The sequence below is a fragment of the Lepus europaeus genome, chromosome 21 (assembly GCF_033115175.1).
Source record: "Lepus europaeus isolate LE1 chromosome 21, mLepTim1.pri, whole genome shotgun sequence".
NCBI classification, from domain to species: Eukaryota; Metazoa; Chordata; class Mammalia; order Lagomorpha; family Leporidae; genus Lepus; species Lepus europaeus.
Window position 1 is genome coordinate 2,635,403 of NC_084847.1, and position 21,968 is coordinate 2,657,370.

Here is a 21,968-nt window from a genome sequence, read left to right on the forward strand (position 1 = left end):
TTCTTACTCCTGGGAGACGTGCACTCCGCCTGTACTGGGCAGGCTACCCGGCCGCTTGTGCAGCCCCGTCTTTGCCACCTCCCCTTTGCAGTGACTGCGCCGGGACCCGAAGGTACTGCAGGCAGACTCTGGTCCCACGTGAGCAGCTCCCAGCAGGCCCCTGTGTGCCGAGGCCTGGAGGACTGCCCAGCGGCCCTGCACCCTGCGCGAGGCTGGAGCTTGCTGAGGTGAGACCTGCTCTTGGTCCCGGGCGCGGACAGCTCCGGCGGGCTGCAGCCAGTACCCGGGGGCTGGGGACACCAGGCTGGGAGTTTGGGCCTGCGGAAGCCAGAGATGCCAGTTCCCGTCTGACAGCTCGTGAAGCTGCTTGGGCCAGAGAAGCAGGAATGACCGGAAGGCAGTGTGGCTGTGGCAGTCTCCTGGGGCTGGGAGCTCAGGGCTGTGCGAAGGAGGAAGCCCCTAGGAAACCCGAGAGGCCCCTGTGGGGGAGCCCCCGGCGCACTGGTCTTTACAGCCTGCTGCTGCCCACACGAGGCCAGCCTTGCCTCAGCACCCGGCCCACCCTGCTGTCCTGCCTGAGGCTCAGTGAGGAGCGGGAGGCGTGGACGGGGGGGCGTGGAGATGGGGCTTCTTTCCGACGTGGACTTGAAGGAAGCTGTGGGGTGTAGTGAAGAGGTGAGATGGAGAACTGGAGTTCATGAAAACAGCGTGTGACAGATGTGAGCCCCAGCAGGGCGACTCCCCAGCACACGGTCCCCTGCAGGCAGGGTTAGTGAGTGGGGAGCAAGCTCACCTGGGCGCGCCACAGCCACCACGACCACCACGCTCACGCTGCCAGCCTCAGGTGGGGAGACGCCCCCAGGAAGGCCGCCTGTGCTCAGGAGGGGCTGAGCCTTTGGGATGGGAAGAGCTGACGTGTGAGCCTCTCTGCGCCCAGGGAGGGGGTCCCGTGGCGAGACCCTGAAGGGCCTTGGCCTGCGCTGGGAACAGAAGCTCACGTGTGCACTTGGCCCTGGGCCGCAGATGCACTGACCTCCCGCACATGCAGTTTCAAAAATGGCTTTTTAAACTTCATTTACAGCTCCCCCAAAGGCAGAAACGGGCGGCCTAGGGCAGGGGAGGGCTAGTCACGGGGGCTGGCCGGCTGGCTGCCTGCACCGGGCGTGGAGGCCACTGTTCTGTGCATGGCTGGCTCTGGTGAGTCTGCAGAGGTTAGATGCATGTGGTCCTGGGAAATTTTCCATCCTGGGTTAATGCCTTCTTTATGACAAACAAGAAAATGCACACAGGCTGGGAGCGAGGCTGGGTCTCGGGCCAAGGGCAACACGTGAGCCGAGTGAAGGCTGTCACCTGTTCGGTCGCTGAGTGCAGGGTGAACGCAGTGTCAGGGCAGAGCTCTGGGCCTGGCCCTGGCTCAGCCGGGTGAGCCCGCGTCCTCGGGAGCTGCGCCGTGGCCCGGACAGCGGCTGTGGCGGGAACGCTTCTTGGAGACGTGCGCTCAGCGCCCGGGGTCGTGGCCGCCAGGCTCCTCCCAGGACACAGTTTTCTCTGGCAGCGTCCCTGGAGAGTGGGCCTTCTCTGGCTTGGCCAGCGCCCAGCGGTGGGGCAGCTCAGGGAGGTGCAGGGGCAGCGAGGCTGCGCACTGCTGTAGCATCCTAGTTGTTTTGGGGACAAAGAGGACGAGGCCCCTGCTTCGTGGAGCTTGTGTTTTGGTTGAGAAGCCGGAAAGGAGCAAATAGATGCAAACAAACATGGACGTGGGTCACGAGCAGCCTGGGGCTGTGCTGGAGCTGGGGGTCGGGGCGGCTTCTGTGCAGTGAAGATGTTCGGGCTGAGACGGGAGTGGCAGGTGGGCCCCGAGAGCCTTCCTGGCAGAGTGGGGGTGGCAGCTGCATCCCACGGGGCAGGCCATGCGCTGAGAGCGCTGACGTCTGGACACGGTGATGAGGTGTCCTGGGAGCGTGTGGGATGCAGGGACAGGAGTGACAGGCCTGCACGCAGATGCCTGTGGGTGGGCTCAGGGACCATGGCTACAGGTGTTTGAGCATCTGGATGGTGTGCTGGGGCCCCGGCAATGGGCAGGGAGGGCCAGGGGTGCAATCGGGCCCATTGTGGCAAGTTACAGTGCCCATCAGATGACCGAGGGGAGGCCCCCTGCCTGAGAGGGGCTCTGTCAGCAGGCGTTGGCAACAGCTCCCCCGGGAAGGCCACAGGGCCCTCTGTGCGCCAGCCTGCTAGCCCTCTCCCTCCCCCGTGTGCACTCTGCCGCTGTGTCTCGCCCTGAGACCACTGCCCTTCCGCCTGCTCCCCACCTTCTGAGCTCACTCAGTGCCTCTCCACCACCAGAGGAGCCTTCGGAGATGCAACCCTGCGTGTCCAAGGTTTTCTTTTTTTCTTCAGTCTTCATTCTTTTGGGAAAATGTTTATTTCAAAGAGCAATAGAGAGTTGGGGAGAGAGACAGAAAGATCTTATATTTGCTGGTTTACTTCCAAAGTGGCTACCGTGGCTGGGGCTGGGCCAGGCCAAAGCTGGGAGCCAAGAACTCCATCTGGGTCTCCCGTGCAGGGGCCCAGGTACTTGGCCCGTCTTCCCCTGCCTTCCCAGGTGCGCGAGCACGGAGCTGGGCCGGAAGCCGAGGAACGAGGACTCAAACCAGGGCTGCAGTGTGGGATGCTGCTACCTCAGGCGGTGGGTTTACCCGCTGCAGCACAACCTCGGCCCCACGTTTGCTCACATGAACTTGTTACATTACTCTGGGACATTGCAGCACATCTAGTGGTGTGTCTTACGAAGTTAAAAAGAAAAGTTAATCCCTGAGACTTGGAGCGTATTCAGAAGGGGAGAGTGACATCACGGACCTTCATGCACCTGCCAGCGTTCTGAAGTGAATCCCTGGCGCCGTAGCATTTAACCTTTACTGTTTCCTTTTCTTCATTTTATTAATTTTTCCACTTTAACTTTTTTTTTTTTTTTTTGACAGGCAGAGTGGATAGTGAGAGAGAGAGAGAGAGAGAGAAAGGTCTTCCTTTTGCTGTTGGTTCACCCTCCAATGGCCGCTGCGGCCAGCGCATTGTGCTAATCCGAAGCCAGGAGCCAGGTGCTTCTCCTGGTCTCCCATGCGGGTGCAGGGCCCAAGCACTTGGGCCATCCTCCACTGCCTTTCCGGGCCATAGCAGAGAGCTGGCCTGGAAGAGGGGCAATCGGGATAGAATCCAGTGCCCCAACTGGGACTAGAACCCGGTGTGCCGGTGCCGCAAGGCAGAGGATTAGCCTGTTAAGCCACGGCGCCAGCCCCACTTTAACTTTTTAAAAATGTATTTATTTGAGAGGCAGAGTTACAGATAGGGAGAAACAGAGAGGTCTTCCATCCACTGGTTCACCGCCCCAAATGGCCACAATGGCTGCAGCTGAGCTGATCCAAAGCCAGGAGAGCCAGGAGCTTCTTCCGGGTCTCCCACGGGGGCTTGCAGGGGCCCAAGGACTTAAGTCATCTTCCACTTCCACTTCCCAGGCCATAAGCAGAGAGCTGTAGTAGAAGAGGAGCAGCCAGGACGGAAACCGGTGCCCTTGTGGGGTGCCAGCACCGCAGGTGGAGGCTTAACCTACCACGCCACAGGGTGGCTCCTAATTTTAATTTTTATATAAAAGATATGTAGAGATCTTTATTCCCTGAAGCCAGGAGCCCAGAACTCCATCTGGGTGTCCTGTGTGGGTGACAGGGACCCAAGTACTTGGGCCATCACCTGCAAGGTGCCGTCCTGGACACGGAGTAGCCGGGATTTGAGTCTGGGCACCTCGGTTTGGGGTGTGGGGGTTCTGACTGCTGCACCTGCCCTTAAATGTCTCATCCAGACCGACTCAGAGTGCATGGTCACGGGGCCGTTGCCGACCGTGAAAGCGTGACATTGCATCAGCTCCGGTCGGCATCCTGACTTCCCTCTCAGATGACTTGTTTGTTCAACAAGAGCTGCTCAGGTGTCAACGGGCGCTTGTTCACAGAGTTCACGGGAGTGCCACACATTGACTGACCGACCTGTTTCAGGTGTTTAACCTGTGGCACCCTCCTCCGTTCCTTGACCTTGGCATTTATGGCGGGGCTGGCCGCTGCGCTGGCCGCCTCCCCGGAGGCTGGGTGGTGCTGCGGACAGGAGCCCCCGTCCTGTTTGCGCTCCGTGTTTTGGCCTGCACGTGCAATCAGATTCAGGGTTGCTTTGCTGGGGGCTCTTGCCTGGTGCTGCCTGTACCAGGACCAGGAGGCACTGACTGGTGTCCCTGGCCCTTGGCGCTCAGTGCCTAGATTAGGGACCGCACGTAGTGCGTTTCAAACCCGTGTTGCTTCCTCAGGTGGCAGCTGGCTACTGCTGTCTAAAGAGAACACTGTGGAACTGCTGATTGCCGGCAGTGCTGTGTGGCCGTGTGAACTCACGCATCTACACGCAAGTGGTGTGTAATGTGCTGCAAGTATTCTTTGCAGATCCGTGTGTAGAACTGAGATTTTCTTCATAGGAGGTTGTCGGAGTTGTGACGAAGGCCAGAGAAGAGAGACTCTTCAGTAAGTGGGCTGAGTTGCCACCCGGGTGCGCCCAGTCTCCTAGTTATGGTTCAGAACCCTCAACAGTGGGTGTATGTGGACGGACATGCCCGTGTCCTGGCGACAGGGCACTCGACTTCATTTGTGCGTTGCCGTGCTTGCGGGCTGGGGGATCTGCTTGGACTGCGCACGCACGTTGCCTCATTGTTTGCTCCCCATGGATTTGGCCTGGTGCTCACTGTTCCTGCGCCTGGGTACACACAGAGCCCCCGGGCTTTGCAGAAGGACCTGATGTTGGGACGAGAACTGCCCTGAGCTGGGTGTGCAAAGGTGGTGTGTGTCCCTGCATCCCTCAGAGTTAAAAAGCACCTGGTGCCCCACTTTGAGCTCACTGGGGTGCTGCTGTGTGGTCCATGCCCGACCCGTTTTCCCTGTCCTGGCCATGTGTGTGCATACCCAGTTGCCACCTCCCCGCGTGTGGGGCAGGCACGCAGCTCTCCCTGCCAAGGCGGGCTCTGCGTGGCCTTCACCACCCCTGAGCTGTCTGTTGTTTTCTTCACCCTTTTCATGGCTTGGGTGTCAGTGAGCCGTTGTGTGCGCTTCTCCCTTCCTGTGTCTGTGACAGGTTTAATTGAAAAGGAAGCCCCAGTTCCTCGGGGCCGAGGTAAACAGCCTGCCCTGACCCTAGAAGGGGTCAGCTTCCTGTGTGGCCACGGGCTAGTGGTGCCCGTTTCCCTGTCGGTGTGACCTTGAGGAGCGCTGAGCTTCCTCCTCCTCCCCGATGCCAGGTCCTGTGTCTGGGCCTGGGCCCCAGCATGGCAGCGTCCCCTGTGCTCACTGCCGGGCCTGGGCTCGGCTGTGGCTCACCGAGGCCGTGAGGCCACAGGCAGAGGGGCCAGTGCGGTTCTCCCCGCGAGCTTCCACCTCGCCAGTGTCGAAAAAGCCCTGAACAAGGCCTGCTGACCAGAGCTGCCCTTGCTGGCCTGGCGGGCGTCTGGGGGAATGGGAGCAGTATGGGGGTAGGCCTGTGAGACGGTAACTGGTCCCAGGGTGGAGGGACCATGTCAGACATGAGACAGCTGCTTTGCTTCACTCGATCCCAGGAGGAAGGCAGGGGAGGCCTTGGTCTTGGCCCACTAGGAAGACTGAAGACATGGGTGAAGGCACCGTGGGAAACCTGGACAGGCCCCTGGGCTACCCACCCAGTGGGACCAGGGAGGCCGAGTCCCAACTTGGCAGCTGGTGTGGAGGCAGGAGACCAAGGACTGCCCAGGGACTCCCAGCGGCCCACCAGAGACCCTCAGGGGCCGGACTGACACGAGCCGTGTGGTGCAGCTGGTTTTGATCCCACGGGGGGCGGTGCTGCCCTGCAGGGGCGGTGCTGCCCTGCAGGGCTGCTCCTGCTCCTACGCCGGGACAGAACGCCCAAGTCGGAGGCAGACACCCCCGCGTCGAATACGCCTTTGCCTGGTGTCCGCGGACTGGAGTTTGCGGAGGCTGTCCCAGCCTTGGGCACGGCCAGCAGGGGAGCGTCGGCAATCAGAACTCCCTCCAAGGCCTGTGTGGGGGCTCCTGGCAGCCTGAGGAGCAGGCCGGTGAGTCTACCACGTGGACCCCTCAGGACAAGTGAGTAGGCCTGCGCCAGTGCCCATGGCCAGAGCTGTCTGTCAGCAGCTTCTTATATAACAGGACTCTGCCGGTCTCCTTGGAGCTGGCTCACTCCCTACTGTTTTTCTTCTCCACCATGGCTGCTTCCTGGCCAGCTGGGTGGTGGCCCTCGTCCTCTGACCTTGGCCCTCTGCTGACTGCTGCCACCCCCCCACCCCACGTACTCTGAAAGTCTCAAATCCCAGTGTTGCCAGTGTCTTGTGCTAGGCTTCCTTGCCAAGGAGGGACCGGGCCTGGCCCTGGCAGTGCCCCCATGGATGGGTGGTGGGCTGAGGGATGGCACCCCAGAGGCGGCCCTGTCCCCTCTGGAACCTCGGGTTAGCCTGCATGCAGATGTGGTTAAAATAGGAATGGCAAGAGGGGGCGCAACCTGGGCCATCAGGAGGGTCCTGACTCAGGCGCGTTAGTCAGAGGGAGAGCGGACACTGACGAGGCCGTGGACACAGGTGGGAGTGAGGTGGCCATAGCCAGGGAGCATCAGAGACCAGGGAGCCCTGAAGAATTGTCCCCTGGCCTTGCTGACACCTGAGGCATAGCTTCCGGCCTCCAGGACTGAGCTGTGGTTTGCAGCCACGGATTTGTATTTGTTACAGCAGCCACAGAAAAGGGATACAAAGGCCAAAGTTTCCAACAAGGACAGACCCGCACTCTGCTCTGTCCTTGAGCCCTCATGACAGGGGCCTCCTGGACCTCAGCCGCCAGTCCTCCCAGGTAAGAGGCTCCCTGCTGAGTGCATCTCACAGCTGACAGCTGCGCACCAGGAAGGCCGGGGCCGGGGGGTGAGGCCATGGTGGCCTGGTCGCCGTGAGCTTCACTGGCATCATGCAGGCCAGGCGCCCACAGGGCCCCACTCCCACCCCGCAGCATATGCACTGCCTGTCTCAGGGCAGGCACCTGGCAGGGCGGGAGGGCTGCACGTGTGGTGGGCATGGGAGTCTTTGGCCCTAATTTTAGACATTTTGGAACCAAGTGCAAACATGATTATCAAGGGTATTTATAGCAGCAAGGAACTGGTGCTGTTGAAATCACCTGCGTGGGAAGGCCACACAGACAGCACCATTGTTCCCTGCTGTCAGGTGAAGGGCACCCACCTGCGGGGAGGGGGTGTGGTCACAGCTGCCTGAACCTTTTTAAAGCCCTGGGCAGCCAGCGCTGCCTGTGCAGGGATCCTGAGCCCAACAGGTCTACAGGGGCCTTGGGGTCAGTTTTCTTCAGCGGCTTCCCTTTGTAAACTAACATTTTTACCTTAAAGCAGCAAAAGGAGAAAAATTAACATCAGAATATTCCAGAACTGGAGAATTACTGCACTCTCATTGTCTTGGGTAAGCACCAGGCTGTAGTCCCCTAGGTGGCTGGCCAGTCTCAGAGCGGGGAGGGCAGTGGGAGAGCAGGCTCAGCTGAGTCCAGCCGGGAAAGCATGGGGCTCAGGTGGCCACAGACGCTTCTGGCTGGCATTGTGCCCAGGGCCGGTTTGCTGGTGGGTGGGTGGGTGACCCAGGGTCATGTCTGTGGCACTAGGTGTTTGCCCCTCTGGACACTGGCAGAAAGGCTGAGGGTCCTCTGTTCTAGCACGAGACTTCTTGGCCTTGGGCCTCCCCAGTTCCTGCCAGGCCAGGGCAGTCTCATCTCTGCTTCTCTGTCCCCACCTCCCCCAGCATGAAGAACGCGATGCTGACGGCGCTGCTGACCCTGGCCGGCCTGCTGCAGCTGGCCGGGTCTCTGAAGATTGCAGCCTTCAACATCCGGTCTTTTGGGGAGACCAAGATGTCCAATGCCACCCTCACCAGCTACATCGTGCGGGTCAGTCCTCAGGGGCCTGACCCCGTAGGGGCGGGGTTAAGGATCCCTGTGTTGTCTGGCGCACAGTCTAGGTTTGTGCCCAGGGCAGCTGGGTAAGGCCAGGCCGTAGGTGCTGGGCACCGGGCACCCAGAGCCTTATGGTCCTGCCCTTGTGTTTTCATGGCTGGCGGCTGCGTCCCCACTTGGGCTTTGGCCGGACTGAGATGTAAACAGCCCAGGCTCCCACAGTGACCCTGGGGGTGGGGGACGCAGGGCCCCTCGGCCACATCCACTCAGCTGTGCCACGGCGGCCCCACCCCCAGATCCTGCAGCGCTACGACATCGCCCTCGTCCAGGAGGTCAGAGACAGCCACCTGACGGCCGTGGGGAAACTGCTGGACAAGCTCAACGAGTGGGTGACAGCTGTGGGGCCCGGGGAGGTGACGACCACTCCCAGGCACAGCCTCACTGCACTTGGGGCCACTGATGGGGACGCGGGCAGGGCCTGCCTGTGGCAGCCACTGTGTCACCTCAGCTGGATCTTTTTGTTTCTCCAGGAAGGCACCGGACACCTACCGCTTTGTGGCCAGCGAGCCCCTGGGGCGCAGCACCTACAAGGAGCGGTACCTCTTCGTATACAGGCAAAGTCGGGGTCCCGGGGCTGGGGTGATCTGAGAGTCCAGTGAGGCCCGGGTTGCAGTCACACTGCCCAGTGGCCGTGTCCTCCCAGGGACGCAGGTCGGGTGAGGTGACTGAGCGCTGACTGCTGCTTCTCCCAGGCTCATGGGTTGGGTGCCAGGAGGCAGAAGGGGCAGCGCCCAGCTCAGGGTCACATGACCTCTCCCCCTTGACCTTCCTGCAGGCCTGACCAGGTGTCTGTCCTGGACAGCTATTACTACGATGACGGCTGTGAGCCCTGTGGGACTGACACCTTCAGCCGAGAGCCAGCCATTGTCAAGTTCTCCTCCCCGTTCACGAGTGAGTGCTAAGCGTGGCCCCAGCGCCCGGGGTCCACTCGGGGGACAGCCGCAGGAGCGTGGCTGCGGCCGGGGCTCTGCACGGACGTGGACCTCCTGCCGCCCTCTGCAGAGGTCCGGGAGTTCGCCATCGTGCCCCTGCACGCAGCCCCCGAGGACGCAGTGGCGGAGATCGATGCTCTCTATGACGTCTCCCTGGATGTCCGGAAGAAGTGGGGCCTACAGGTGAGGCCCGGCCTGGGTGGTGGGCTCCAGGCCCCACCTGCATCCGGGCCAACGGGCAGGGGTTTCCTGGCAGGATGTCATGCTCATGGGGGATTTCAACGCGGACTGCAGCTACGTCACCTCCACCCAGTGGTCGTCCATCCGCCTGCGCACGGACCCTGCCTTCAAGTGGCTGATTCCTGACACTGCGGACACCACGGCCACCTCCACCAACTGTGCCTACGACAGGTGAGCAGGCCCCGGCCTTTCACGCTCGGCCGCCCACCTAGGAACTGGGCAGAAGCATGTCTGGGGATAACAGGTACAGCAGGAAGTTTGCCTCAGGTGCACAGGCTGGTGGGCTACATCTGGACCCGGGGCCCCGTTCAGTCACTGCTGGTGGGAGCCCGACCAATGCCCCGGTGGAAGCAGCCTCTCGTTCTGCACCTGCAGAATCGTGGTGGCCGGACCTCTGCTGCAGGACGCTGTTGTCCCCAACTCGGCCGCTCCTTTCAACTTCCAAGCTGCGTATGGACTGAGCAACCAACTGGTAGGTGCCCTCGCCACCCACACTGTGGCTCAGCCGGGGCCTGTGCTTTCTGGCCTTTTCTTACTGCCCGAAACCCCTAGGCCGGGGCAGGGCCTGCAGTCCCAGCCGTGTGGCATGTTTCCTCACAGGCCCAGGCCATCAGCGACCACTACCCTGTGGAGGTGACGCTCGCCTGAGGCGGCGGCTCCCAGACCCCGCCCCCAGCATCCCTGCCTCCCAACACAGCAGCGTGACGCGTAGATGCAGAGCCACCTTTTAATGCAGGTCAATAAAGAGGGTGCTTGGCCTTATGTGTGGTTCCAGTCCTTGCTCCCCGGGCTGTCAGTGTCTCTCCAGGGCCTTGACGAGAAGGTCGTGGAGACGGCCCACCATGGGCCTGGGGTCATCCACCAGCCCTGCGGCGATCATGGCGTTGTCGTAGATCTGGAAGGCATGGGCCAAGAACAGCTCCGTAAAATTGAGCAGAAAACCACTGCACGACCCGACCGGCTGCAGCAGCCTCCCCGGTGCCTCTCACCTGATCCACCAGCAGCTGGGCCAACTCGGGCTCGCTCGCCGTCAGCTGACTGAGCTTCCTGATGAGCGCGTGCCTGCGACACAGAAGCCCCCAGTCAGCTCGTGCTGGAGCTGTGCCCCACTGCGGGGGCCTCTGTCCTCCTAGCCCAGTGACCGAGCATCTGAAGAACAGCTTCAGGTGCATGGGTACGTACCCAGCAAACACGGGAACGTGGCTGAGCACCAAAGCTAATGCGAACTGTAACGCGCCGGGCAGTTGAGACCCCTGGTCCCACACTGCCCGCTAGTGTCCCGAGAGGCAGCTGTCATGGGGATGTCAGGTCCCAGCCCCCGGCTCGAGCCTGGGAGTGAACCTGCAAACAAGGTGACACCTTCCTAAACCGACACATGCCACTCTTCTACACTGACAGCGAACATCAAAGATTGCTTCCAGGGGGCGGCACTGGAGCACAGCTGGCTCAGCTGTGGCTTGTGACCGAGCTGCCTACACCAGAGCACCGGGCTGAGTCCCTGCTGCTCCTGGGAAAAGTGGAGGACAGTCCCAGAGCTTGGGCCCCCGATACCTGTGTGGGAAACTAGGGGAAGTTCTGGGTTTCTGGCTTCAGCCTGGCCCAGACCGGGCCATCCAGAGGGAACCAGCAGATGGAAGATCTTTCTTTCCCTCTGTCGATGCTGCCTTTGAAATACAAAGTCCTTTTTAAACAAAAGTCTTTTTATGTACCTAATTTAAAATACAGATGGGAATCTCCCATGTTTACTTTCCTGAGGGCAAAACAGGACCAGCTCAGCACAGGGAAGCCGGGTTCCGCCAAGCATGGGAGGGAGAGACTGACCTGGATTCCTGCCTTATTCTCTGTATCAAATTCCAAAAGGATCAGACACTGAACACAAAACTCAAAGTGACAAAAGCAGAACATCAGAAGAGAACAGGTAGGATGTAATCTCAGAAAGCAGCCAAAAAAGAAAATGAGAAATCTGACTATTCGTAAGTTCTTCTGCATAGAAAAAATACTAAAACGATGAGAATGGCGAACACTGAGAAGTCGGAGACGACTGAGGGTAGTGGGCAGGGGGCGATCCGTGTGCCCTGCACCGGGAACGAAACGACACTGGGTGCTGCCGAGCCGGCTCTGCCACTGCCCAGCAGCTGCAGTCTCCTGTGTGATGAAGGGAGACCCACACGCCTGCCCGTCCCTGCAAAGCCACGAGCAACCTGGGGAGGACAGGAGGGACACTGGTCCTATCAGCTTCTCTCCCTGAATTCTGAACGGCGCAGAGACATTACCAGACCTTCATGCCACTAAAACTCAGAAGTCCTCTGGCCCTTTTGCAGGGCTCTCTGATAAACACCAGCTTCACATCAGAGCCGCAGTGAGCAAGCCCGCACCTCGCCACTGCTCGCAGGCAGACCTGGGCCGCTCTTCCCCAAAGGAGGCCCAGATGCAGCTCCTGGCTGCGGCCCTGGCTGCGAGGGGAGGGAAACAGGTGAGAGAGCTCTGCTCGCCGTCCTAACTCCACCTTGCAAACAAAACAAGTCCTTGACAACGCTTCTGGGATGTGAAGGCTTGTGGGAAAGCCACTTGTGAGTGGCCGAGTGGGCAGTACTGTCCTGATGCCCTGGGACAGGAATGGCAGGGCAGCACGGGCCGGAGAGGGCGTGCGCTGGGGCCTCGCCACACTCGGTAGACATGAAGCCGCAGCCATGCAGCTCTCGGAAGGAAATGTAATGTAGGGAATTCTTGGCTGATTCTCTAGAGAAAGATTTAAGACCAAAAAGCATGCAACAGATTTGTGACTTTGATTACATCACAATCAAGAACTCTTCTCAGGTCACTGTAGGGACAGACAGGACACCTGCAGTGGCCAGGGCGACACACAGCACAGTGACCCAGGAGGGAGAGCTCAGCAAAAACGGGAGCCCGAGGACCCCCAGGCCAGGGGACGCACGGAGGGGCTGGGGACTCGACCCCGCAGGCAACAGGACCTGCACCGTCACCCTTGGGCATAGCAGCAGCCCCATGGGCGACCCCGAGACGCTCAGGGGAGTAAGAACGTGCGCAGACCCTTGCTCCCAACACTCCCACGTCCGTCACAAGGGCACAGTGGCAAAAACTACGCGGAGGTGGGGGCACGTGGCGCTGTTACCACGAGGGAGACAGAACGGGCGGCCTTGCGGGTGGCCCCTGCCTTCCACATAAATAAAGCCCAGGGACTCAGCGGACAGAGTTCTTCAGTCGAACCTGACCGTGGGAACGCCAGGAGACCCTCCCTCAGGGCCGTCCACACACGCAGCAGCTCCCTGCGCCCCCCTACCGCGCCCACTCCGGGCTCACCTGGGGTTGATCTCGAGCGTGGGCTGCAGGAGCTGCGCGCGCTCCTCCTGGGTCCGGGCCAGCTGCTGCATGCGCAGGAAGTGCCGGGCGGCACCCATCTCCAGCACGGTCACCATGGCAGGGTGGGTGTCCAGGCGCAGAGTCACCTGCAGGCAAGGGGGCCGGAGAGTCTCACCCAGGGGTGAGGAAAAGGGGGGCCCCAGGGACAGGCCTGCAGCGCCCTCAGAGTGGCGTTCCCTCCTCCTGCCCCTCCCTGTCTCCCCCACACCTCTGTGCGTCCATGGCCAACTGCAGCTGGCGTGTCACCCAGGCCCCCAGGCCTCTGCCTCCCCTTCCTCGCGCAGAGGCTCAGCTGCCAGCGCTGGCCCACCTGCCCTCGCCACCTGCCGGCCCTGGGCCTCTGCCTCCGGGCAGCAGACCGGGGAGGGTGTGGAGGGTGTGAGCCGATCCTCATCGGGTCTCTGGAACTTGGGGCAATAGCTGACCTGCCTCCCAGGTCACCTGAGGCCTAACCACGTAGCATTTGTCCAACCAGGACGCAGCCCAAGCCCGCGGGGCAGAAGTGGGTGGCATCGTGAACCTGGCCAAGGCACTTGGCTCCAGGTGTCCCCCAGGAGCCCTCTTCCCACCCACATCCCTGAGCCAGCAGCCCCGCCTGGCTGAGGGCCACAGCACAGGGCACCGGGGCCCGCTCTGGGGACGCCTCACCTTCACATTGGCCACGCGAGACCCCAGAGCATTGCGCATCCAGGCCACCAGCTCCTCTGCCTCCTTGTCCGAGAGCCGCGCCTCAGCTGCGGGAGAGCAGGCACAAGTGAGCTCCCCCCCAGAAGCGCCTCAGCTACAAGACGGAGCCTCTAACGTTCCCAGGGCCCAAATTCCAGCTCCAGTTCATGGCAGGAGGTGCCACGGAAGCAGCCCTGGAGAGGGACACAAGACTCCCACCCAGACAGCTGCTGGCATGGGGGTGAGTCCAGTTCCGGGAAGAAAGAGCCTGTGGGGGCCCACCCTGCAGGGCAGGGGGGCCTGGCAGGAAGGAGAGGTCGGCCCCCCCCGCAACCCTCAGGGCGCCCCCAGACCTGGGGACGTGTCCTCGAACTTCTCCTCCTTGTAGTGGTCGACCACGATGTCGGTCTCCACAGAGATCAGCTTCTTCCTGTCGAACTCGCGCAGGTGCAGCAGGGTCAGCTCATCAAACTGCTCGTAGCAGAAGAGAACCTGCGGGCGCCACACGGATCCTGGAACAAGGGGCCCCTCAGGGCGCTGGGCTCCCGGGCTGTACTGGGGGCAGATCACACAACAGCGCAGGCAGCGCCCCCTAGTGGAGCACAGCCAGATGGCAGACGTGGCCCCACGCCTCCCAGGTCCCGGGCAGCGGGATCCTCACTGGGCAGCGGATCTTCACCACGCAGAGGTGGGAAGGTCAAGAGGCTCAGTGTGCCCAGCCCCCGCCCTGGCTCCATGGAAGACAAGGCAGCGAGGCCTCCGGGCAGCAGCCGTGGGTGGCCCCCGGGAGCCCCACGTGACCCGTCTCACCCACCTCTGTGTTCTTCTGTTTCATGGCCTCGTAGTAGGGCGAGTGCTCGGCCAGGTGCCGGTTGGGCGCGCACAGGTAGTAGATGTTGCGGGTGCCGGCCTGCATGCGGCTGGCGTAGTCCGTGAGACTGGTCAGCTGGCCAGCCGGCAGCGCCGAGGACTCGTAGCGCAGCAGCTTCGCGATGTCCTCCTGCACACAGACCAGGCGGGCTCACGCTCTGGCGGCTCAGGCTGGCCGGCCTCTGGGGCTGGGGTAGACTTGTGGCAGTCTATGGGCAGGTCCCACCTCAGACTGGAACCCCAGTGGCCTGGCGCCTCCCAAGAGCCTCTGTGGGCAGCTGGCCTCACAGGGGAAGTCCAGCGTTTGCCAGCTTCTTCACAGCCAGGGCTGGGACCCAAGTGGGACTTAGAGCTCTTAGAGGAGGGGCTCAGTCTCCGCCTGCGGACAGGACGTGACCACTGGGGCCTGCGTGGGTCAGGAGGGGTGAGGAGCGGCAGGCTGGGAGCCTGCACCCCAGTGCCACCAGCCTGGCATGGCCTTCACAAAGCCTCAGTCGTAGGGCCAGTGCTGGGGCGCCGGCATCCTGTATGGGCACTGGTTCGAGTCCCAGCTGCTCCACTTCCCATCCAGCTCTCTGCTATTGCTTGAGAAAACAGCAGAAGATGGCTCAAGTGCTTGGGCCCCTGCACCGCCTGGGAGACCCAGAAGCAGCTTTTGGCTCCTGGCTTTGGAGTGACCCAGCTCTGGCTGTTGTGGCCATTTGGGAGTGAACCAGTAGATGGAGGAGCTCTGCCTCTCCCTCTCTAACTCTGCCTTTCGAATGAATAAATCAATCTTAAAAAGAACAGAACGCAGTACAGAGCACGGGGACCCGGGGAAGGGCACAGCGGACGAGTGACAGCCACGCCCGGGGCTGCTGTGGCCTAAAGCAGACGCCAGGCAGGCCCGGGTGGCGCCCGCACGGAGGATTCTGCTCTGGGTCCTCACTTACAAGCACAGGCACCGGCGGAGCCAACGCTTGCCCCGAGTGGGGCCCACACAGGCCTGCGCGAGACGCGGCCGAGGGTAGGAGGGCCCTGTGGTCCACAGCGCACGCTCCTCCCCTGCGCTGGGTGCCAAGAAAGGTGAAAGCTGTGATGGCGACTGCCAGGCCTGCACGGGGCGGCCGCTCACAGGCGCCTCCAGGTGACAGCAGGTGGCTGTCCCGGAGCCCGGGGCGCTGGCCGCTGGGCACTGAGCGCGCCCCTCCACAGGTGAACCTCGACGGGACTGATGACACGTGATTAGGTCGTAAACGTCTACGGGACACAGACACCATCTCACAGAGCTGCTGGCCACCGGGGCAGTGTCAAGGATGCCCCCGATTCCAACGAGAGCCCCTGCACACAGGCCCCCCTGCAAGGGGAGCCTGGTGCTCGGCTGGCCCCGCCTTTCCGTGGCCTCCCAAGGGGAGCCCGGTGCTCGCCCCTTTCCCGCCAGCTCTCAGGGCTCAGCCTTGCTGGACAGCGCGTGTGTGCCAGGGACAGGAGGAGCTGCACCTCGCGGGGCCTCCCATCCTCTGATGCCACCGCAGGAGCCTCCCCCTGCAGCCCCAGGCAAGGCGGACCCCAGGGAGGCCGGCCACCAGCCCCTACCTTGACCTCCTGCTCCGTGGTGGTCACGATGCCCTCCCTCATGAACAAGCCGTAATCCTCAAAGAACTTGGCGTATTTCTCAGCGTCCTTTCTGCTCTGGTCGATGAAGAACTTGATGAGCCTCTGCTGCAGAACTTCTCGCAGCTTCCTGGAGAACAGAGTGCGCGGCTAAGAAACTCCCAGAACCCGAGGCCGTAACCAAGGTTCAGCCCCACCGCTCAGCGCAGACGTGAGAACACCGGACGGCTCTGCAGCAAACTGACACAGGCTGAGCAGCGAGGGCGCCCTGGGCAAGCGCCGCCCCCTAGAGGCGGGAATGGGAGCTGACACCACCTCCCATCCTGACATCCAGGGACCAAAGCCAAGGCCATGCTGCGAGGCAGAGTGATCGAGGGTTAGGGGTCATGGCTTCCACTGTGGCACACAAAATACAAACCAATTATGAGCAATTTTGTTTCCAACAGGAGAGAACTGGTTAAAACAATGATGCAGGGGCCGGCGCTGTGGTACAGCAGGTTAACGCCCTGGCCTGCAGTGCCAGCATCCCATATGGGTGCCGGTTCTTGTCCTGGCTTCTCCACTTCCGATCCAGCTCTCTGCTGTGGCCCGGGAAAGCAGTAGAAGATGGCTTAGGTCCTTAGGCCCCTGCACCCGCGTGGGAGACCCGGAAGAAGCTCCTGGCTTCAGATCGGCACAGCTCCAACCATTGCAGCCATCTAGGGAGTGAACCAGCAGATGGAAGACCCCTCTCTCTGTTTCTACCTAACTCTGTCTTTCAAATACACAAAATAAATCTTTAAAAAAAGAAAAAAACAGGCTGGCGCCGCGGCTCAATAGGCTAATCCTCCGCCTAGCGGCACCGGCACACCGGGTTCTAGTCCCGGTCGGGGCACCGATCCTGTCCAGGTTGCCCCTCTTCCAGGCCAGCTCTCTGCTGTGGCCAGGGAGTGCAGTGGAGGATGGCCCAAGTGCTTGGGCCCTGCACCCCACGGGAGACCAGGAGAAGCACCTGGCTCCTGCCTTCGGATCAGCGCGGTGCACTGGCCGCATGCCACAGGCTGCGGCGGCTATTGGAGGGTGAACCAACGGCAAAAGGAAGACCTTTCTCTCTGTCTCTCTCTCTCACTGTCCACTCTGTCAAAAAAATTTTTAAAAAAGAAAAAAAACAAACAAAAAAGACGATTCAGGACCAGTGTTGTGGCCAGCGTTGTGGCTCCTCCACTTCCAATCCAGCTCCCGCTAATGCACCTGGGGAAGGACCGGGAGATGGCCTGGACACCCAGGTGGGAGACCTGGAGGGAAGTGCTGGCTCCCGGCTTGGCCTAGCCCTGCCCTGCACGTTGTGGCCATCTGGGGAGTGAACCAGCTAACGGAAGATCTCTCCCTCTCTGGCGCTCTGCCTAAATAAATCTTTACCAAAAACATCCTTTCTTTGAATAATTCTCAGTGACAGGAAAAAGTGCCAAAGATAAAAAAGAAACCAGAAAGATGCCAACACAGGCAACTGATGGTACACACAGGCTGTATGGAACTTCTACCACAGCATCAGCACCAGACGTGGTACACACACACACACACACACACACCCCACACTGAGACCCGTGGACTACACACACACAGACACTCGTACTGAACTACAGACACCACACTGTAAGATCCATGTTGAACTACACACACATCGCACCATGACACCCGAGAATACACACACACACAATGACATCCATGCTAAACTATACACACACCACACAGTGATATCTGTGAACTATACACACGCACAGTGACACACCCTACACAGTGACCCCGTGAACACACACACACCCCACACTGTTGAGGCCCGTGCTGAACACAGCCCACGCTCTCGGCCCAGGCTGCTGGGCGCCACACGCAGACCTGCAGTTCCGAGCTCCCTGCGGGTGGACCAGTGTTTTATCACTGTCAGCACTGAACTCTCCTTAAGAAGTGGAAGGGAGGGGGCGATCGTGTGACACCCACTCCGCCTCACCCCTCAGCCCTGGGCTTCACGCGCCAGGGCGGTGTCCTCACCCGCGAGGGACCACCGTGGCCGGGATGCACAGGACGTTCCCACGGGGCAGGGAGGCCTGCGTGGGCCTCGGAGCCCGCGGCCCAGAGCGGCTGTCTTCGCGGGGCCAGGCTGGGGAGAGGGCACCCAGAGGCCACAGCAGACGTACAGGCAGGAAGACAGAGCAGTAACAAGACGGGGTCTCCTCTGTCAAAGGGCACTGCAGGGCGGGGCCCAAACAGGCCGGGGACACTGACGCAGCCCACAGGAACAAGCACGGGCCCGCATCCTGGCTTCCGAACCCCATGTCCACCAGGGCAGGGCCAAGCCCGCTCCTCCTGTGCAGGAGGCCCTCGGGGCAACACAGCAGACAAGGACGGCAACGCGTCACAGCCCTCAAACACACCCATGAACCGCACCACGGCACACGCTGTACCCGCCGCCACAGCTCACACGCCCTACCCCACGTCACCACAGCGTCACACGCCCACCCCACGTCACCACAGCGTCACACGCCCACCCCACGTCACAACGTCACACGCCCACCCCACGTCACCACAGCTAACAATGACGGCAACATCACAGCCCTCAAACATACCCACGAACTGCACCACGGCACACGCTGTACCCGCCGCCACAGCTCACACGCCCTACCCCACGTCACCACAGTGTCACATGCCCACCCCACGTCACAACGTCACACGCCCACCCCACGTCACCACAGCTAACAATGACGGAAACATCACAGCCCTCAAACATACCCGCGAACTGCACCACGGCACACGCTGTACCCACCGCCGCCACAGCTCACACGCCCCACCCCACGTCACCACAGCGTCACATGCCCACCCCACGTCACCAGAGCTCACATGCCCACCCCACGTCACCACAGCGTCACATGCCCAAACCAAAGCTAACAATGATGGCAACATCACAGCCCTCAAACACACCCACGAACAGCACCACGGCACACGCTGTACCCGCTGCCACAGCGTCACATGTCCTACCCCATGTCACCATAGCTCACATGCCCACCCCATGTCACCACTGCTCTTATGCCCCACCCCATGTCACCACAGCGTCACACGCCCTACCCCACGTCACCACAGCTAACAATGACGGCAACATCACAGCCCTCAAACACACCCACGAACCGCACCACGGCACACGCTGTACCCGCCGCCGCCACAGCATCACACGCCCCACCCCACGTCACCACAGCTCACATGCCCCACCCCACGTCACCACAGCGTCATACGCCCTACCCCACACCACCACAGCGTCACACGCCTACCCCACGTCACCACAGCGTCACACGCCTACCCCACGTCACCACAGTGTCACACGCCCACCCTATGTCACCACAGCATCACACGCCCACCCGTCACCACAGTGTCACACGCCTACCCCACGTCACCACAGTGTCACACACCCACCCTATGTCACCACAGCATCACACGCCCACCCGTCACCACAGTGTCACACGCCCACCCTACGTCACCACAGTGTCACATGCAACTGCACAGGGACACACAGACACGTGGCCACTGCAGAGTGAGGGGAGGGACGTGCAGCTGCCTCGTCCCGGGGGATTCAGGAGTTCGCACTTGCACAGGGCCCCTCCTCTCACCGGCGACCTGGCCCAACAAGGCCGACGCAGCCTTGCTTCTGTGGCCGCCCTGGGCTGGGCACAGTGGTCCAAAGGTGGGAACACTTCCGGAACCAGAAATACCTGCTTCCTGTGTGTCAGAAGCCAAACTCTCATCAGTTCTGTGAAGCAAAGCTCGCAAAGCAGTGACCTGCAGGCACGCTCACAGCCACCGGTGCCAAGAAACTGCAGCGGGGGCCGGGGGGCCGTGGTGGAGACCCCGCTCGGGCCGCCCACAGTCCACATCTCACTTCCTGCTACCGTGCCCCGGGAGGCAGCAGGTGACAGCCCAAGCACTTGGGTCCCTTCGCTGTCGCGGGCATTGGAGGAATAAGCCGGGGCCTGGAAGACCTCTGTCTCTGCCTTGCAAATAGAATCGGTAAATACCAGGCACCGACAAGCCAGCTCCAACGGACGCCCATGACCATGGGGCCTGCAGTGGTCAGCTCGCGCTGCCTGGCGGCCTAGGCCAGCACCGAGGGGAAGGTCACGGCCGCCAGGCTGGCGGCTGAGCAGAGGTCTCAGGAAAGTAACTTATGCGCACACTAAGACGTTGGTGCTTGCGACCAAGGGACCTCCGCAGTCAGAGCTCCAGGGAAGACGCAGGGCGCGTGAGCCGAAGGACTGCAGACAGCCACGGTTCAGCCCTCAGCAGCCAGGTGTCTGTCCGCATGACACACAGCTGCGCGCCTCCGGTCATGAGTGACACGGACGGGGCCCCGAAGACACTACATGGACCAAACGCGGCAGAGCACTGTCAATATTACCGACTCAACGTTACAGAGAAAAACAACAAGAAAGACCCCGTGGCTGTGTCTGCTCGGGACAGCGAGGTGGGGCAGGGGCTGTGGGACACGGGGTGGAGGTGCTGCGCCTCCGCCCAAGCCCCTGGGGGACCTGGGGCGAGGGGCAGACCTGCAATTTAGGAAGCAGCATCAGCTCCCGGCTGCACCTGCCGCACCTACACTTCACAGCTCTGACTGCCAAAGGCGCAACTTCCAACCCCACCCCACTCGCGGGCCCCAGAAGCCGCCCCATGCGGCTGTCAGCCCACCGCACCCCAAGCCGTGAGCACGGCTGGCTGCAGCCGAGGGTTCCTGGGAGCTCAGAAAGCAAGCACTACTCTCTCCAGAGGAGACGAGCGAGCTCGGCCCAGCAGTGCTGCGGGAGGCTGAGCCGGCGCTGCCGCCACACAGCACCCCTTCCTAGATGGCAGTCTAAGCAGCGTGCACCCCAGATTCTTCTAGACACATACTGAGGCGCCCAAGGACAGGCAGAGGCCGACCCTGGGCCCGACGGACTCTGGAGGGGCCCCCCTCAGGTGTGGCTGCCCTCAGCTCCTGTCAGCAGAGCCCAGCCAGGCGCCCCACCTTCAGCAGGCCAGCACCCCGCGTCCAGCTCACCTGATGAGCGCACTCTCCTGCAGCAGCTCCCGGCTGAGGTTCAGGGGGATGTCCTCGCTGTCCACCACACCTGTGGGACACGGCAGGTCAGCTCCTCCCTGCCTGCAGCCCAGGCCCAGGCGCTCCACACCAGCCCTTCGTCTCCACAGCCCACCTGTCCATCACCCCCAGGAAGTGAGCGGGGAAGAGGGGCAGCACCTGAGCCCCCTGCTCTTCACCCAGCGCTGGTACAGGTAAGTGGTGTGGGGGGCCACACCAGAGACCCCTCTGCACTGTGTATCTCACGTTAAAAACCAACCACACGGGGCTGGCACTGTGGCATCCCACATGGATGCCGGTTCATATCCTGGCTTCTCCACTTCCGATCCAGCTCCCTGCTAATGGCCTGAGAAAAGCAGTGCAAGATGGCCCAAGTGCTTGGGCCCCTGTAACCCTCATGGGAGACCCAGAAGAAACTCCTGAGTTCAGGCTGCCCAGCAGATGGAAAATCTCTGTGTCCACCCCTTCTCCCTTAACTCTGCCTTTCAAATAAATAAATCTTTTTAAAAATAGAGAAAAAATAACCTGCACAATGCAAAGGCCTGAACATGGGATTCTTCCTGGGACTCCAATCCCACTCAGACTCAGACTGCTTGCAGACACCAAGAGAACACACACGAGACCTGACCAGCCTGAGGCCCCGGCTGCTCTCCGCCCAGCCACCTCGGTCACGCCGAGGCTGACGTGGGCAGCAGCCCTGGGCCCCCACAGCCCACACCACCGTACCTCGTACAAAGCGCAGCCACTTGGGCAGGACGTCGGTGGCCTTGGTCTGGATGAGGACCTTGCGGCTGTACAGGGCAACGCTGGAGCCCAGCTCCCGGCTCACATCAAACATGGACGGTTTCTGGAGTGAGGAAAGGTCAAGGTCAGAGGCCCGTGGCAGCATCACCTCAGTCCCAGGGAGAGAGCCAAGCCTTCCCGGCCACCCCGGGCTAGAGGCGTGCAACGCCCGGCACCGCAGCTCTGCGGGGATGGAGTGGCTTTCTCTGGGCGCTGCCACCTTCCCTGGCCCCTCCCCAAGGAAGACTACTTGTCCCTGGGAACATGCCAAACCATGCCAAACCTTGTGTGGGTCGGCAGGCCCAAGCCCACAGGCCAAGCCGGCCGTGCTGTGAATATGTGCAG

General features: G+C 61.5%; 2 protein-coding genes across 3 annotated transcripts in view; one reads left to right on the forward strand and one right to left on the reverse strand.

The window, feature by feature from the left end:
- The first annotated feature begins 233 nt into the window (after window positions 1-233).
- On the forward strand, window positions 234-9,928 carry DNASE1 (deoxyribonuclease 1). 2 transcript variants are annotated; one of them, XM_062180165.1, is made up of 10 exons: window positions 234-6,911; window positions 7,453-7,522; window positions 7,856-8,000; window positions 8,303-8,391; window positions 8,537-8,620; window positions 8,842-8,957; window positions 9,069-9,181; window positions 9,255-9,409; window positions 9,614-9,710; window positions 9,839-9,928. In XM_062180165.1, the coding sequence occupies exons 3-10, from the start codon at window positions 7,857-7,859 to the stop codon at window positions 9,884-9,886; spliced, it is 846 nt and encodes a 281-aa protein (XP_062036149.1). In that variant the 5' UTR covers window positions 234-6,911; window positions 7,453-7,522; window position 7,856; the 3' UTR covers window positions 9,887-9,928. The 2 variants fall into 2 exon arrangements, with proteins under 2 accessions (XP_062036149.1, XP_062036150.1); XM_062180166.1 differs by lacking the exons at window positions 234-6,911; window positions 7,453-7,522; window positions 8,303-8,391 and having other exon boundaries at window positions 7,873-8,000.
- Window positions 9,929-9,951: 23 nt separating this feature from the next.
- TRAP1 (TNF receptor associated protein 1) overlaps window positions 9,952-21,968 on the reverse strand; it is a 51,682-nt gene continuing 39,665 nt past the window's right edge. Inside the window, exons 10-18 of the mRNA XM_062180164.1 lie at window positions 21,567-21,687; window positions 20,802-20,871; window positions 15,731-15,878; window positions 14,100-14,285; window positions 13,639-13,777; window positions 13,268-13,353; window positions 12,560-12,705; window positions 10,228-10,300; window positions 9,952-10,133 (exon numbers count right to left, since the gene is read on the reverse strand). Of these exons, the coding sequence (XP_062036148.1) occupies window positions 10,032-10,133; window positions 10,228-10,300; window positions 12,560-12,705; window positions 13,268-13,353; window positions 13,639-13,777; window positions 14,100-14,285; window positions 15,731-15,878; window positions 20,802-20,871; window positions 21,567-21,687 (1,071 nt within the window). The 3' untranslated portion in view covers window positions 9,952-10,031. The remainder of the gene's footprint in view (window positions 10,134-10,227; window positions 10,301-12,559; window positions 12,706-13,267; window positions 13,354-13,638; window positions 13,778-14,099; window positions 14,286-15,730; window positions 15,879-20,801; window positions 20,872-21,566; window positions 21,688-21,968) is intronic.

Excerpts from the sequence above, each read along its gene's own strand:
- DNASE1 (XM_062180165.1), top strand. The coding sequence starts at position 7,857 with ATGAAGAACGCGATGCTGACGGCGCTGCTGACCCTGGCCGGCCTGCTG. Across the intron at positions 9,410-9,613 it reads ACCAACTGTGCCTACGACAG|AATCGTGGTGGCCGGACCTC; the intron begins GTGAGCAGGCCC and ends CTGCACCTGCAG. Across the intron at positions 9,711-9,838 it reads ATGGACTGAGCAACCAACTG|GCCCAGGCCATCAGCGACCA; the intron begins GTAGGTGCCCTC and ends GTTTCCTCACAG.